Raw genomic sequence first — 16,229 nt, forward strand, 5'->3', positions numbered from 1 at the left:
TATCTGACTGAAATTAGGGCTTCTTCTCTGGTACAATATCAAGTTCCTCTCCAGTGATACAAAGACTTTCCCAATTGTCCTATCAACACAATGACAACCAGCAAGCTACATAAACCTTGGCATCCTTTCATGGTCAGGAGCAAGCCATCTGTCCTTTACATGTTTATTTCAGGCAAACTGACGTATTCTGTTTCTTCTGAAGGAAAACTGCTTTTTGGCCCTCAACTTTCAAAAAAAAATTTTTTTTTTGCTGATTTAAGCTTAAACAAATCCAAAACACAATGATTCATTTTAGTTGGATGTGCAGGCAACCTGTATATCTATCACAAAAGGGCAAAATGAGCTTGGGAATCTGTCAAACAGAAAAGAGCTGAGAACCAGCCACCAGCTAGGTCTCTCATCAGATCTTAGCATTAGCTGTGACGTTTCCTCAGGAAGTAAACCCTGCCAGGGTAGTAGCCAGTTGTGCCAATGAAAATCTGTGTTTGTGTTCTGGGTATACATTTGCAGACATGGCTTATTTTAAAACCTATTAGCTTAACATATCATTACTTCAGAAATGTGATCTGTAGCTTTTAGTAGTGTGGAACCCAGTTTGAGCTGGAATTGCCCTCTCTCTTAACCCAAACTCCTTCTCTGTGCATCATTCCTGATACACCTCCTCCGGGTGAGTAGTGGTGAGGGATGAAGGCTCACACGTGGAGCACTTTTACTCCTGGATGGGTTTTCACCTCTCCAGCCAGGATGGCTCAGAGAGATGCCCAACCAGAAGGGACCAGAGGCCCACGGTGCTGCCGGAGCATCCTCTCAGCAGTAAGTGCCCCTCTGGCCCTCTGAGGGAAGGATCCCACTCTTAATGGACACTTATGAAATAATAATGACCACAGTAATATCTGAGGACGTGATAGGAGTAGAGACCACTCAGAATGTAATATGAGATCGCTCTAGATCAACTGAGGACACAGTTTCTCTTTATTAAATCATCTAGGAATCACTTAAACGGAGAGGCTCGTGGAATGGAATGAACTAATTACAAAGATGCCGGAGCTATATCGAGAGGAAGAGGACACAGCCAGGAAAGCACAGACGCCACAGGTAGTTTACAAAGAATTTGGCAATACAGTTAGGTGTGGTTTCCCTTTTTATAATTACAAACGCTTTTCAGCAAATAAATACACCTGAATCACATAGAAAAATAACGATACAATAGCTTCATAAATGAGAAAGAAACCAACACACTTCCCCAAACAGCAGGTTTAAAATGGTCTATGCATAACCAAAATGCTTCAGGATGATGTTCCCATCTTGAGGGGCAATCAAAGAAAGAAGCAGTACATGTTTCCCATTATACATATATATATATCCTGTACAGAGTCCAAGAATAGTTGAGCAGCTGCAAAATTCCAATTTGTGTGTGAGTAATGGCAGCTAAATGGTATGGTGTAAAATGTTTGTAAGAACTGATTGTATATTAAGTTTGACTGTTCATCCTCATAACTCTAGGCCTACATACACTTAACAAAATAGTATATGTGTTTAAAAATCAAGTTATTTCCTCCGCATTTAGAGGCAATTTTTTTCCCCTTCCCTTGAATTTGTTATAGCTAGTCACGTCCCTAGGACAATTCAATATGCTGAAGTATTAAAGAGAAGCAAATCCAAATTTAATCCTATGTTTAAACATGAAAAGCATCTGCCATCACCTAACAAAACATCCCCCCATCACCTCTGTAAAATGAATATTAGCCTAAATAGATATTAAATCGCTCTTTTCACCACCCTCCTCTGCCTGATCTTATCCCTCCTGGCGAGGCAGCCTGACTGCTCTGGTGTCTCTGAGTTCTCACACGTGTGCAGAACTACAATTTAAATGCAAATAACTCTGCGCCTCATTATCTGAGAAGTTGGTGCAGACAGTACAGTTGTGACTGTGCCTGCAAAAATTAAAGGAGGTTCATCTGTATTCCAACACATGCGTGACTTAGAGTCAATTCAAAAGAGCAATTCATCACTGCTTTCAAATTAAACACCGGGGTTGCAGAGTGCCTAGGTTACAAGGAATGCCTCCCTTTTACCACACAGGGACGCCTTCCTGCAAAGGCAACAGAGATTGGAACTTCTCTGACTGTAGTTCTCCAATTAGTCCCCAGTGACACTAGGTAACTGAAATAAGAGATTTGGTTTAATATGAACACGGCTAGTTGAGTGGAAAAGATACACATATGGTAATGCTAAGCACAACTGGATGACGATCTATATGCATTCCAAATGCCACTGACAGGAAAATGACCACATCAGCCTAAAATGCAAGAAAATTATCGACAGTGATTTACCAAACTGACATCACTCCAGAAGATATTTTTTATTTTTTATTTTCATTTTTTTGCAAAATCGTCTTTCAAATATAAGGTTACTTTAAAATAATTCTTTGGTTAAAGTATAATGAAAATAAAAACTAGAAACTCCTCCAAGCCTTTCAACACAGGGTGAAAAATACCCCCCTCTTTCAGCCATCAGATGGCCATTTAATCAGCCATTCAGATTCTATGAATCTAAATGTAATGGAAAACACTGCATTCTGAACTCCTTGCTAGGGTGAGGCAGTAAGCTCCTAGCTGCCACTGCAGTGATGGAGAAGGAGCCTGGGAAAATGAAACCCCCAGCTTGTGCATTAAAATGTGCCAATTATTCTAGTCCGCAGAGGAATAGACGTGGCATTTTAAAATCACTGAAACCAAAGTCTATCTATGAATAATACTGGGCCATTAGCAGGTCATGAGGCACACTTGTGCAAGCAGCCGACAGTTTCAGACTTTCAATCCCAGATTAAATCCTTTAGTTAATTTCATCTCAGTTTATTTCAGATAACTTTCTACATTAAAAAAAAAATTCCTCTCTGCAAGAAATCATTTGCTTCTTCTTATCTGGCATTTCCTTCCTTTCTTTCTTGCCTCCCTCCCCACTCCCTCCCTTCCACCTCTTTCCCCTGGCCCCGAAAAACGTGTGTTAATAAGCATCAGCCTCAGATCAAAAAGACCCAGCCTGAACTTCAAGTTGTAAGAGCAATCAAGAATTTTTAAATGGATATGAAATCTTGTCATACAGTTGTCTCTTCTTTTTATTACAGATTCAATGTAATTCCCAAATAATTTCTCAACTGGAGTCCAAGTTTAGTTTTTTTAATTAGGTAAATGTGAAAAGAATTTCATGAGAATTCAGATCATTCAGGCCATTTTGATCAACAATCTGGATAATTAAAGCAGAGGAATAAACTCTTTTAGTCAAGGTTTTCCACCTAAATTACTCAGAAAATTATTTCAGATCTCTGCCTTCCTTTGCTCACACAGATGATGGCCTAAGGCTTTGTCCGTATTGGACTAAGGACACTGGACCATAGCCCAGCTAAACCAGCCTATCAGGTCATCAAAGGCCTAAGGCCATGGAGAGGGAGACAGAGGATGACCCGTTCTGAACTTTGTTCTATACAAGTACAGACCCTGCCCAGAACACACTGCTACAGTTTTCAAGGAAATCAGATAGGAGATGTTCAAGCATTATTCTGAGCACTGAAAGTCCATGAAAATTTGTCTAATAAACATTATAGATGTGATTACAGTGGAGTCACCTCATTACATAAAAGAATGATGGGCAGCGACATTACATTGGCCATAATGTGACTTTTCTCTTAAAACCTTTCATGTATTTCCCTCATCTTAAGATGAAGACTTTTCTATTAATCAGCCATGTCAGCACAGAGTTATTTCTAGACCCAGGAGCGGGATCAGTGTTTATGCAATGCTGGAAGAAATCAAGATTTGTTTCTTAAAATACAAAATTCATGACGTATTTCTCTAAGTGACTTAAAAAAAAAAACCAACCAACCAACAATAATCCTCTAGCTGATTAGCATATATAGTCAGCATCCTTTCACTTCCTCTTCTTTTCAAGGATCATCAAATTTTAGTTTCAAATAGGAGCATAGTTCTATTTTTATATCCCATATATTTTCTGCATGTGGGTTTTGAAGCTTATTTAATGCTACAATATATATTGATTTGTTTTACATGAATGTTTTCTTTAAATGGCTGGGATTTCATTCTGCACATATATTCTACAGAGTGAACTATACCATGCCAGACCACTGTCTGCTACCGTCACCAGTCAGCTACTAACGCAATTAAATAGACATTGATAACTGATGTTTTGGTTTGATTGTCATTTATTTTTCTTTTAAATAAACTCCCTCTAAATTCAGGAAGCAAGTGTGATGAGATACCACAGGATGTGGCTCTCCCAGCTTTCCTTAAGTAGCCCTACCTACCTCTTTTAAATTATCATAGCAAAACAAACAAACAAACAAAAAACGACAGCACAAGCAGCAGTGCAGTCGTGACTGTCATCATTAAAGTTAGTTCCCTGACTTCATAATACATCCCTGGCTGTAACTGATGCATTTGTGGGTGTTCTGTTTCGGTTGACATGTACTGGAAGCGTACAATGACCTGACCCTTGGTATGCTTTGTAAAGATGTCCATATTGCACAAGAATGAACTTCTTGCTGACTCAAAGGATATACTTCACATACATCTTTTGAAAATGTCAACATCCTTAACCAGTTCATATGGTCTAGACTTTCAGGGCAAAGACAAGCAAATCACGTTGATTCAGAAGTGCTGTGGCTCTTTAGGCTACAACACAAGTAATTCCAACTCACTTGATATTTTGCAAGTTCATTGCTCTTACAGTTGAACACGTCACACATTTACCTTATCTTCCTCCTGAGTATCCAAAAGTGCTTTGGAGAGCAAAAATGCTTTGTCTCCCCATTTCACAGATAGAAGCAAGAGGTTAGGACCATAGCAGAAAGCTGTAGTCAGCTGCTCTAGAGAAAATATGATGTGGCGGTACCAGGGTGAAGGTTAGAGTCCTCGAGCCAGCAGCACTGGTGTGTGGGTCATACTGAGGGTAGAAATTGATGGGAAGCTGCATGTTTTCTAATAACCTTAAAAGAATTCCGCAGCTTGGCTTTAACTGGAACACGGAGTTGAAAAGAAAAGAAAATCCCATGACCGGACTGGCAGCTTGGTGTCCCTCCAGCTGGTTACTCCTGCATCCTTCCTCCTTCCTCAGAGTGGGCTGGCAGCTCCCTTTAGGAGGACCCAGGGTCCTCAGCCAGCACAGATGGAAGGGAGAAAACACCCTCTGCTATAGCAGGTGCTCCAATGTAGGAAGACAATTCTCGAAAGCTGTGTTAGCTAGGGAAGAGTCCAGAGAGAATGAATTTTTTCCCTGAATTAAGTCTTTCTCTCCTCAACACGGTCTCATCCTAAGAACTTTAAAGCCTGAAAGGAAATATGCTAAATTATTCTCAGCTGTCCACTTAGGACCTGGTGCAGATTTTCCCACTGTTACTAAACACACGAAAAGACACTTCTCCCAAAGCCTTCCTCAAGTCTTTTCTTCTTGTTTGCTCGCATGGTTATTCTTGTAGCAGGGTCTCTCTCCAATTGAAGCCCCCGGTTGGTCCATGGGTAAGAGGGAGAATTGGTGGGTCTGTCAGTTGCCAGATTCCAGTTTCTCCTAATTCTTCACAGGAACAAAACCCCAAGTAGGGGATCTGAAGTAAAATAGTAAAGAAAGGGAAAATAGAAAACAGAGGTTGAGTGCTTTAAATTTACCTAAACGGAGGAGAATTCAAAGGAATGAATAGGGGCTTTGTAGGGCAAGCATCCCCTCCAAAAAAAATCAATAAAGAAAATGAAATGGAAAAAACTGATAAATCAGAAGGAAGAGTATTTAAAATGCAAGAAGATTCTTCAGAAGGATTCATTAAATGGTGAGCTCTCCTAGTGCAATTAAGTAATTGTTTATAGATGGTTTCTATATAGCGTGGGAGGAAAAAAGGAACTCATATATAAAGCTAAGGTGCAAGGAGCACATTCCTAATTGCGAGTCAAGCTGAAAATGCATCTGAAACATTGCTGAATTATACTTGGACAATGGGGAAAGATTATTCAAGTTTTAAAAATTTATTTCATCCTGGTTTATCTATGATTATTATTATTATTGGCATGTGTATGTTACATTCAAAGCTAAAGCTGTGCCCTTCCTAACTTCAGTAGGCATGGCATTTTAAAACTTATTTGTGTGTGTGTGTGTGTGTCCATAGTTGTGTTTATAAACAAGGCAAAAATCTCTGTCCTCAAGCAGCTTACAGACTAATGGGAAGGACACATAAATAAGTTTTTAAAAAATGAGAAAAGAATTGCAATCGCGTTTGAATGAGGTTCTCTGGGGACAGATACAGGAAGCATATAACTCAGCCTGGAGGGAAGAGTGTGTGGGAGGGCGGCTGATGGAAAAACCTCTTTCACAGGCACGAGAAGGAAGAATCCAGATGTGTTGGTCAGTCTGGTGGGTTTTCTGTCTCACTGCCTTGTTCCTGGGTTTGCCTTTCAGCCTGATCATTTTGAATCACCGCTTCCTTAGGCCTACCCACCAGGACCTCTCTTCCAGCAGAGCTGTCAGATGCTGTGTTTTGGCTCACGTACCTCCTCTTTATCCGTTCCATGATTCCACAGGGAAATCCAGACAATTTGCTTATGATTCTTAGCTACTTCCTAAATTTTAGCTCTTAGAAGCTAGAGCTAGCTTAAACACATCTTTTTCTGTTACCCAAGGCCTGATAAAGTGCCTTAAACAGAGTCCCACTCAATATATCTTGGTTAAGTGGACTAATAAATGTATCTTCCCAGCTCCAAAGAACTTCACCATCAGCCAGCACTGAACTGTCCTGAAATTGCAAGGCACCACAGGCCCCGAAGTGCAAGTAGGAATTACCTTTCGGACCATTTGTACAAAGTCCTTGGAGTTCTGAGGTGACAGGCCCTGAAGTTGGCAGGTACATGCTTCAAGAGAAGATGCGTGGGCCACAATCAGGATGTTATTTCCTGGGGGCAAAAAAGCAAGGAGTGAAAAGACTGCTTCTATAAAGACATATGTAAACCTTGTAAGCACTGAAGCCAAGTGTTCTAGGGAGGGGCAGACATTCTCAGAAGGAGACAATTTGGCCAAGCAATATTTTGAAAATGCTTTGTATTGTTAAGGTGGCCTAATGTTATTAAAAAAAAAATACACCTTTACTCTTAAAGTAATTCGATTCACAGGAGGTTACAAATATATATTTTACATATTACATGTGTGTATTTTATATATACTATATATACATATTATACAGCATGTATATACATATACATGTACACACCAGGGAGGTCCTATGCACCCTTCACCCGGCGTCCTCTGATGGTAACATCTTGCCTAAATAAGGTACACTGTCTTTGTACAATCCACATAGCTTATTCAGATTTCACCAGGTTTACTCAAGTCTGTCCCATGTGTAGCTCTTTGTAAGCACCACCTCAATCAAGATACAAAACTGTCTATGTCTATAGGGCTCTCTTTGCTACTCCTTCTAATATGGTTTTCGATGTTGCCCCTGTAGAGCTGTGAGCACCTGAGACTTTCTGGTTGATAGAACATGCCGAGTTTCTTTACAGTGGGGATGGGTGGTACTGGGGATGGGTGGTACCGCGGGGATGGTAATGAAGTTAGTGGCTTACAAGTGATAAGTGAAAGGTAGGAACCGTCCACAATACTGTTGACCAGGGTGACCTGCCTCTAACATTCTGGTGTATGTAAATCCAGCCTTTGCTCTATGGAGACAAATATTTTAACTTTTAGGTGGGGATGGGAATGTGCAGACTCTTTTGTAATCTGCCCTTTTTTACTAAAAAATATTATAGTCCTACATATCTTTAAATATTTGAGTTCCATGATTATAAAATTCAATGGCAGACTTGAGTCATATAGAACACGGCTCTTGGTTGGTGGTAGCAGTGACGGTAGGTGTGTTTATGTAGGTGTGTTTGTGTGTGGGTGTCCATGCTCCTGGATCAAATTATAGGCAAAACAGTGTTATGGTAAAAACTTCTGGAAATTGTAATAGAGAACCTCCTTCAGAGAATGCAAGATAAATAGGTGAAATGCAGAGTTCTGTTATTTCACATAGTAACTAAGTGTGGTGTATCGCCATGGAATATCTAACTATCTGAGGTACTCATGAGAATATTACAAATATAACACGAATAAGAGTCTGGAACTATTTTTCTTTCCTATTAAGCGAGTTTGCGGAAGCATGTTGAACCATCTTGAATAGCCAATGAACCACGACGGAGAAATGATCACAGATTTAAGTATGGAGTCCAAAATAATACCTACCTTTACTTTTACATTCACTTATGATTTCTTTTGTTACTTGGAAACTTCTACTGATGTAGGTGTCATAGGATTCTGAAACCACTAATTTGCTGACTGGAATGTGAGGTCTGCAATAGAAAAACGAACAAAGGCATTGAAAACATTTTGATCCCAAGACAAAGCAATTGACATTACTCCAAGTTTTAAGACCTTTCTAAAGTTCCTATGTTTCTGTTTATCCATTTCCCTAGGAAGGATAGAGGCATAGGGAAGAGTATTTCAACTATGTAGAAATGGGATTCAAATGTGCAGAATGTACAGAAATAAAGGCCATGTGTGCATGCTGTTAAAGTGACCAGCTGAAAAATTAAACATTCAGTGCAAGTTTCCCTTGCAAGAAAACTGATAGCAGTTTGACTGATTTTACTGACAATGAGTCCCAGGTCACGTAAATCAGAAGAAGCAAAGCAGAGGTTAGATCTTTTTATCTATTTAAATCACCAGAAATTTCCCAAGCCTCTCTTTAGTAGGCTTACACATGGGAAACAGTAAGGATAGATTTTACTTAATTCTTTTCCAGTTTTATTAGGATTTCATTGATGTATAACATGATGTAACTTTAAGGTATACAATGTATTTATTTAATTCATGTATACACTGCAAAATGAGGACCACCATAGTCTTAGCTAACACTTCTATCATGTCACATAATTACCATTTTCTTTTTTATGGTGAGTACATTTAAGCTTTACTCTCTTAGCAGCTTTCAAGTATATAATACAGTATTGTTAACTATAGTCACAATACTGTACATTAGATACCCAGAATGTATTCATCTTACAACTGTAAGTTTGTACATCTCTGACCAGTCTCTCCCTATTTTCCCCTCCCCACAGTCCCTGGTATGTTTGTGGGTGTCCATGCTACTCTGTCTGCTTCTCTGAGTTTGTCATTTTTTTAAGATTCCACATATAAGTGATATTATGTGGAGCTTTCTCTGGGAGATCTTGTTTTCATTTCTTTTAGATATACCCCAGAAGTGGGATTGTTGGATCATATGGTAGTTCTGTTTTTAATTTTTTGTGGACCCTCCATAGTGTTTTCCATAGTGGCTGTACCAATTTACATTCCCACCAAGAATGCACAAGGATCCCTTTTCTCCACATCCTCGCCAACACTTGCTATCTTTTGTTTTTTTGACAATAGCAGTTCTGTTCTAACAGATGTGAGGTGATATCTCATTGTGGTTTTGATTTACATTTCCCTGATAATTAGTGATAATTAACATCTTTTTGCATACTTCTGTGTTATTTGCATGTCTTCTTTGGAAAAAATACCTTTCCAGTTCCTCTGTCCACTTTTTGTGTTTTAGCTGTTGAGTCATTTGAGGTTTTCATATATTTTGGTATATGATTTGCAAATATTTTCTCCTATACTGTAGGTTGTCTTTTCATTTTGTTGATTGTTTCTTTTGCTTTGCAGAAGGTTTTTAGTTTGAGGTAGTCTTACTTATTAATTTTGGCTTTTATTACTTGTGCTTTTGGTGTCACATCCAAAAAAACTCATTGCCAAGACTGATGTCAAAGAGCTTTTCCCCTATGTTTCCTTCTAGGAGTTTGACAGTTTCACTTAAGTCTTTAATCCATTTTGAGTTAATTTTTGAGAATGATGTAAGATAGGGGTCCAATTTCATTCTTCTGCGTGTGGTTATCCAGTTTTCTCAACATCATTTTTCAAGTCTACCCTTTCTCCATTGACTATTTTGGCCCCTTGTCAAATACTTGAGGGTTTATTTCTGGGCTGTTGATTCTGTTCCATTGGTCTGTGTGTCTATTTTTATGCTAGTACCATACTGTTTTGATTACTATAGCTTTATAGTATAACTTGAAATCAGGAAGTGTGATGCCTCCACTTTGGTGTTCTTTGTCAGGTTTACTTTAGCTACTAAGGTCTTCTGTGGTTCCATATAAATTTTAGGATTGTTTTTTCTATTTCTGTGAAAAATGCCATTGGAAATTTGATAGGAATTATGTTTGATGGCTTTGGGTGGTATGGACATTTTAACAATATTAATTCTTCTCATCCATGAGCATGGGACACCTTTCCATTTGTTTGTGTCTTCTTCAGTTTCTTCCAAAGTTTTGTAGTTTTCAGTGTACAGATCTTTCACCTCCTAGGTTAAATTTATTCCTAAATATTTTATTGTTTTTAGTGCGGTTGTGAATGAGATTGTTTTATTTCTTTTTCAGATGGGTCATAGTGTATAAAAATACAATTGACTTCTTTTTTTGTTGCTGAAATTGTTAGTTAAGTTTTTAAAAAATTATTTTATTTTAAAAAAAATTTTATTGGAGTATAGTTGATTTACAATATTGTATTAGTTTTAGGTGTACAGCAAAGTGATTTAGTTATACATATACACATATTCATTCTTTTTTCAGATTCCTTTCCCAAATAGGTTATTACAGAATATTGACTAGAGCTGTTTGTGCTACAATACAGTAGGTCCTTGTTCGTTATCTATTTTATATATAATAGTGTATATATGTTAATCCCAAGCTCCTAATTTATTTCCCTCCACCCCCAGATTTCCCCTTTGGTAACTATAAGTTTGTTTTCCAAGTCTGTGAGTCTGTTTCTATTTTGTAAATAAGTTCACTTATATCACTTTTAAAAATTATATTCCACATATGAATGATATCATATGATATTTGTCTTTCTCTGACTTATTTCACTTAGTATGATAATCTCTAGGTCCATCTATGTTGCTGCAAATGACATTTTTTGTTCTTTTTAATGACTAATATTGCATTGTATATATATACCACATCTTCTTTATCAATTCCTCTGTTGATAGACATTTAGGTGTTTTGATGTCTTGGCTATCATAAATAGTGCTACAATGAATATTGGGGTGCATGTGTCGAATTATGGTTTTCTCTGGGTATATGCCCATTAGTAGGATTGCTGGGTCACATGGTAGTTTTACTTTCAGTTTTTTAAGGAACCTCCATACTGTTCTCCATAGTGGCTATATCAATTTACATTCCCATCAACAGTGCAGGAAGGTTCCCATTTCTCCACACCCTCTCCAGCATATATTGTTTGTAGACTTTTTGATGATGGCCATTCTGACCAGTGTGAGGTGAGACCTCATTGTAATTTTGATTTTCATCTCTCTGATAAAGTTTTATTTTGTTTTTATTTTATTTTGATCCATCTAGGTGGTGGATCGAAAAAGATATTGCTGAGATTTATATCAAGGAATTTTCTGCCTATGCTTTCCTCTAAGAGTTTTATAGTGTCTAGCCTCACATTTAGGTCTTTGATCCATTTTGAATTTATTTTTGTGCACAATTGGCTTCTGTATGTTGATTTTGTATCCTGCAACTTTGTGGAATTTGTTGATTAGTTCTGACAGTTCTAGGATTTTCTGACAGTCTTTAGGATTTTCTATATATAAGATCGTACCATCTGCAAACAAAGAGAGTTTCACTTTTCCTTTCCAATTTGGATGCCTTTTATTTATCTTGCCTAACTGCTCTGGCTAGAACTTCCAGAACTATGTTGAATAGCAGTGGTGAGAGTGGCCATCCTTGTCTTGTTCCTGATATTAGAGGAAAAGCTTTTCAATATTTCACTATTGAGTATGATGTTATCTGTGGGCTTGCCATATATTGCCTTTGTTATGTTTAGCTATGTTCCTTCTAGACCCAATCTGCTGAACATTTTTTATTATGAAAGGATAGTGTCCTTTGTCAAATGCTTTTTCTGCATCTATTGAGATGATCTGATAATTTTTATCTTTTATTTTGCTAATATGGTATATCACACTTATTGATTTTGTATGTTGAACCATCCTTGCATCCCAGGGATAAATCCCACTTGATCATGGTGTATGATCCTTTTGATGTGCTGTTAAATTTGGTTTGCTAATATTTTGTTGAGAATATTGGCCTGTAGTTCTCTTTTCTTGTGGTATGCTTATCTGGCTTTAATATCAGGGTAATGCTGGCCTCATAAAATGAATTGGGGAGTCGTAAGGACAGGTTTTAAAAGCAGATATTGGGTCCATTGGATTTGTGAGCTAATAATGCTTCACAGCCTTTCCTTTTCTTTCTTAGTTTGAACACAGAGTACACACCTGGCACAAGGAGAAGCCCAGGGAACATAAAGATGAACCCAATTTCTATGTTTGAGGGGCTCTCAGTGTGGGGTTGGGGTGAGTAGGCTATTGATGTAAACGATAATTATGATACCATGTACAAGGGCATATACAACTATGGTCAAAGCAGGGCCCTCTGATCCAGGGGACCCTGAATATCTTCAATCCCAGTCACTTCTGTCTGCTTCCACCTTCCTTGACTATTTAGTCTTCTGGTCTATGAGATGTTTATCTTGTTTTTGAGTACAACTGTGTCATATTTTCTATTTTCTTATTTTGTCTTTTATTGTTTGTATTTAGTGCATAGAGGTGCTAGTGGGTTCTCAAAGTGAATTCTCATGGCATCTTCATCAGAATACATTGTTGCTGCTGCTGCTGCTGCTACTACTAAGATTTACCGAGAGGTTCTCATGTGTCAGGCTCTGTGCAAAATGCCCTACTTGCGTTGTTTGAACATAGCCCTCCTAGCAACCCTTTTGTAAACCCTGAGTTTATGGATGACGAAACTGAGGCTCAGAGAGGCTACAGATGACTTGCCTTTGCTTATATCATTATCAACTCTTAGAGCCTGGATGTGAACGTGAGTCTGAGATTAATGCCTGTAAAGTTATCTTCCACTTTGAATGGCTTCTGATAGTGTCCTTCTCAAGGCTGCCCTTCTGTGCACTTGGGTTTGTTGTCCTGAGAGGAAGGGTGCTATTCCATTTGAAGGAAACTTGCCCTCATCTAAATAATTCTCTCAGCAAGCATACTTCTCCTAGGAAACAACCTTCTGAATCTCACAACACCCTGGGGGATAGGGAGAGACATGAATCACCACTCTTTGGGGATGCGCCTCGTTGTTCTGGAGCAAATTCTTTTTCCCATCTCTACTTCTTATCCAGTTCCATTACCATTTATATCACCTGGTCTCCCAGGAGTCCCCACACACTGTGATAAAAGGCCTCTTTGTATGGCCCAGGAGTCACTGCAAGGGTGAAACCACACTGAGATGTACAAGATTTGTGTCAGTGAAGAGCCGGTAGGTGCTGGGATCTAGTTCCTCCTGATCAGTTCTCGCCTTGAAGTTGCACCTGTGAATGGCTTCCATGTTTGAACGCCTCCCGATGGGGATGGGACAGGCAAAGCTTTCTCACTACTGTCGGGCGCGTGCGTCATGCTTCTAGCCACACCTACGGGACCCATGTACTGTTCTCAGAGTTGGGTGGGCCTCCTAGACCTGGAACCCAGAGCTCTGGGTACTCAGCTGGTATCCTTGGAATAGTCTTCTCCCTGGTACACTCTCCACTCCCCAGCCTCCTTTGGTCCAGGCTATAAAGCAGGCTTCTGCCCGGAGTCCCACACCAAAGTTTGACTTGCTGCCCTTCTAATACTCCAGATCCACAGCCCCCCACCTCCTCTTCCCTACCTCCCCCATCCTGTTCTGAAGCCCCACCCAACTGGTGTGTATTTTGTTTTTTCTGCCTTGCTCCTTCCCGCCCAGCTCCACTGGGGCTGCTTTCTACACCCAGCCCCCAGTCTGGGGCTTGTGCCTGTGGGTGACACTTGGATACTAGTCACCTGCCGGAAGCCACCTTCCAGCCCCTCCTCCCTCCTGTTCAAGGTGACAGGGATCTATAAGCACTGCTTGCTTGACTTATAATAACCCTCGGGCCTTGCCCCTCTGCCCATGTCACCATGTCTCTTCAGTCATTTGGGCACCACTACTTGCTTCAAAAGGCCTGCTCACTTGACATAATTAATTTCAGAGGGAAGCTATGGGCTGTGCCTTTCACAGGCTTGGGTGAATTTCACAACTGATTTATAGAATTACAGGCTTAATCTGCCGCCCTCCCCCCAACACAAAATGGTTGAATTGAATTTTGATTTTTTTGTTGAGGAAAAGAAAATCCAGACTATGAACTGTGTCCTGACCCCCAGGTTCCTGGCATTCATCATTCTGTTCGTACTACTGGTGGGGTATGTGTCTGTGTGTGCACTGAAGGGCTCAGGCAGAATGATTCTGGGGACCTCTGTAAATAGCTTGGGAAGAATTGCAGCGTGCACTTAAGGGGGGATCTGAAGACACAGTTGGCCTGGGAGGGGCTGGGTGGTACGTGAGGAGCATCACTTCACCCATGTTGGCAGTAACTTGTTCTCTTTCCAGGGCAGAGAGATGATGGCTGTTGGCATGGGGACAGTAATTTACTGCTGCTTCCCCGAGGAACAGAAAAACAGTGGCCATAGAGTGGATAGGACAAAATGTGAATTATTCAATAGGGGATCTGATTGACTGATTTAATTTTATGTTTGAGGAATGTTCATTCATTGAAGGCAAGAAGTAGCACACATTAATTAACGAATGGGGTTATCCGAGGTCTTATTTGCAGAGCCAAAAATTAGTATGGTAGAAAAGATCTTCTCTCCTACCTTAGCCAGAAACTCACATTGTTTCATTTGAGGTTTGGGTAGGTATTTGAAATGAAAGGCCAAGGGACATCACAAGGAAGAAAGTTTTGCTTATATTGGTCACTTGTTCCAAACTCTGTTCTAAGAAATATGAATTTAATTCCCCACTGTCATGGTTGTGAATATCTGTCCTTCCTCAAAGACATTTTATAAATGCCTGGGTGGATTTTTTTTTTTTTTTTAAACACTCAACCTAAAACTGTATTTCACACTGATGAGATAATCAAATATTACTTTACAAACTTAATGAGAACAACTAACAAAAATAGTTAAACCAAATACAGGGGTTAGAGAGGAAAATATCATCACTTACTAAACATATTTAAAATAAATATGGCTATACATAACACAAAAAGCATTTTTTATCAAGTCGCTAAGAAGCTCTGAGTGGATTTTTGATGGTTAATGTAACTATGTTACAATCTACAAACACTTGTTTTTAATAATAGTCTAATGGAAAAAGCAAAGGCCTACTATAAAGCAGATTACACAGGGCTTGACACGCAGAAAATGGTCAATAAAGGTTAGTTATTGTTGTTATTATTGTCAGATGCGCCCACTACATGTGTAACTTTCTGCAGGCCACTGAACCCTGTCATATATGAAAGTGGCTTGCCTCCATCCTGGGGTTATGGCAATAATGCATGAAGATGATTAAAAATGCTTTGAAAAACCGAAAGTGATGATCCCAGGCAAGACACCGTCATTTTCCTTATTTCCCGACAGGCTTCTGAACTGCTTTATTGTTAGCTGGTGTGTGCTCCTGGCATGCAAAGTGGTTTTATTATTCACTGAAATCGATACAGTGACGTCGGAAAACCCCAGTGCATGTGGGCGGAGACATACGCCACACCCATGCTAAATACAAGGCAATGCTGGCTTTCTCCAGTTTCTTTAAAAAATCATAGCTTGACTTCCACCAACATGGACAAGTGCCTGTGGGCTACGTCTGATCCTTCATCTCCTTAATTAGCCTGGCCTGGTGGAAAAGAGTTATTTCCACATTGGCCTCAGGAAACAGAGGTTTCAGAGGGTTACCTGTAGGTTGTATCAACACTCAGGTTGGCCGCGGCTAGCTCTGATGGAGGTATCCACGCAGGTAACGTGTTCCCAGCAACCCATTTTGTCCACTCAAATAAGCCAGGCTCTACGCGGATCTTCAGGTGATTTTCTTGTTGTAAACCTTAGAGGTAAAATAAAATGCAGATGAAGGAAGTACTACTGTCTTCTCAGTGGAAAAGTAACTTCGAGGCCAAATTGTTACAAAAATTCTCATGAATCTTCTATTGTCTTTCCTATCAGATGCTATATATAGCTTAAAGAAGGTAAAAGCATGCAGGTTTGGACAAGGGTTTTTATT

At 39.4% G+C, this 16,229-nt stretch overlaps 1 protein-coding gene across 3 annotated transcripts in view; it reads right to left on the minus strand.

The window, feature by feature from the left end:
• Positions 1-1,085: 1,085 nt before the first annotated feature.
• The window catches only part of UBASH3B (ubiquitin associated and SH3 domain containing B), a 143,388-nt gene continuing 128,244 nt past the window's right edge, over positions 1,086-16,229 (minus strand). For all 3 annotated transcript variants that reach the window (XM_057696006.1, XM_057696004.1, XM_057696007.1), the window contains exons 11-14: positions 15,908-16,052; positions 8,278-8,384; positions 6,841-6,950; positions 1,086-5,617 (exon numbers count right to left, since the gene is read on the minus strand). In XM_057696006.1, coding sequence (XP_057551989.1) covers positions 5,480-5,617; positions 6,841-6,950; positions 8,278-8,384; positions 15,908-16,052 — 500 coding nt within the window. In that variant the 3' untranslated portion in view covers positions 1,086-5,479. The remainder of the gene's footprint in view (positions 5,618-6,840; positions 6,951-8,277; positions 8,385-15,907; positions 16,053-16,229) is intronic.

This window comes from Hippopotamus amphibius, chromosome 9 (genome assembly GCF_030028045.1).
Source record: "Hippopotamus amphibius kiboko isolate mHipAmp2 chromosome 9, mHipAmp2.hap2, whole genome shotgun sequence".
In the NCBI taxonomy this organism is placed as follows: Eukaryota; Metazoa; Chordata; class Mammalia; order Artiodactyla; family Hippopotamidae; genus Hippopotamus; species Hippopotamus amphibius.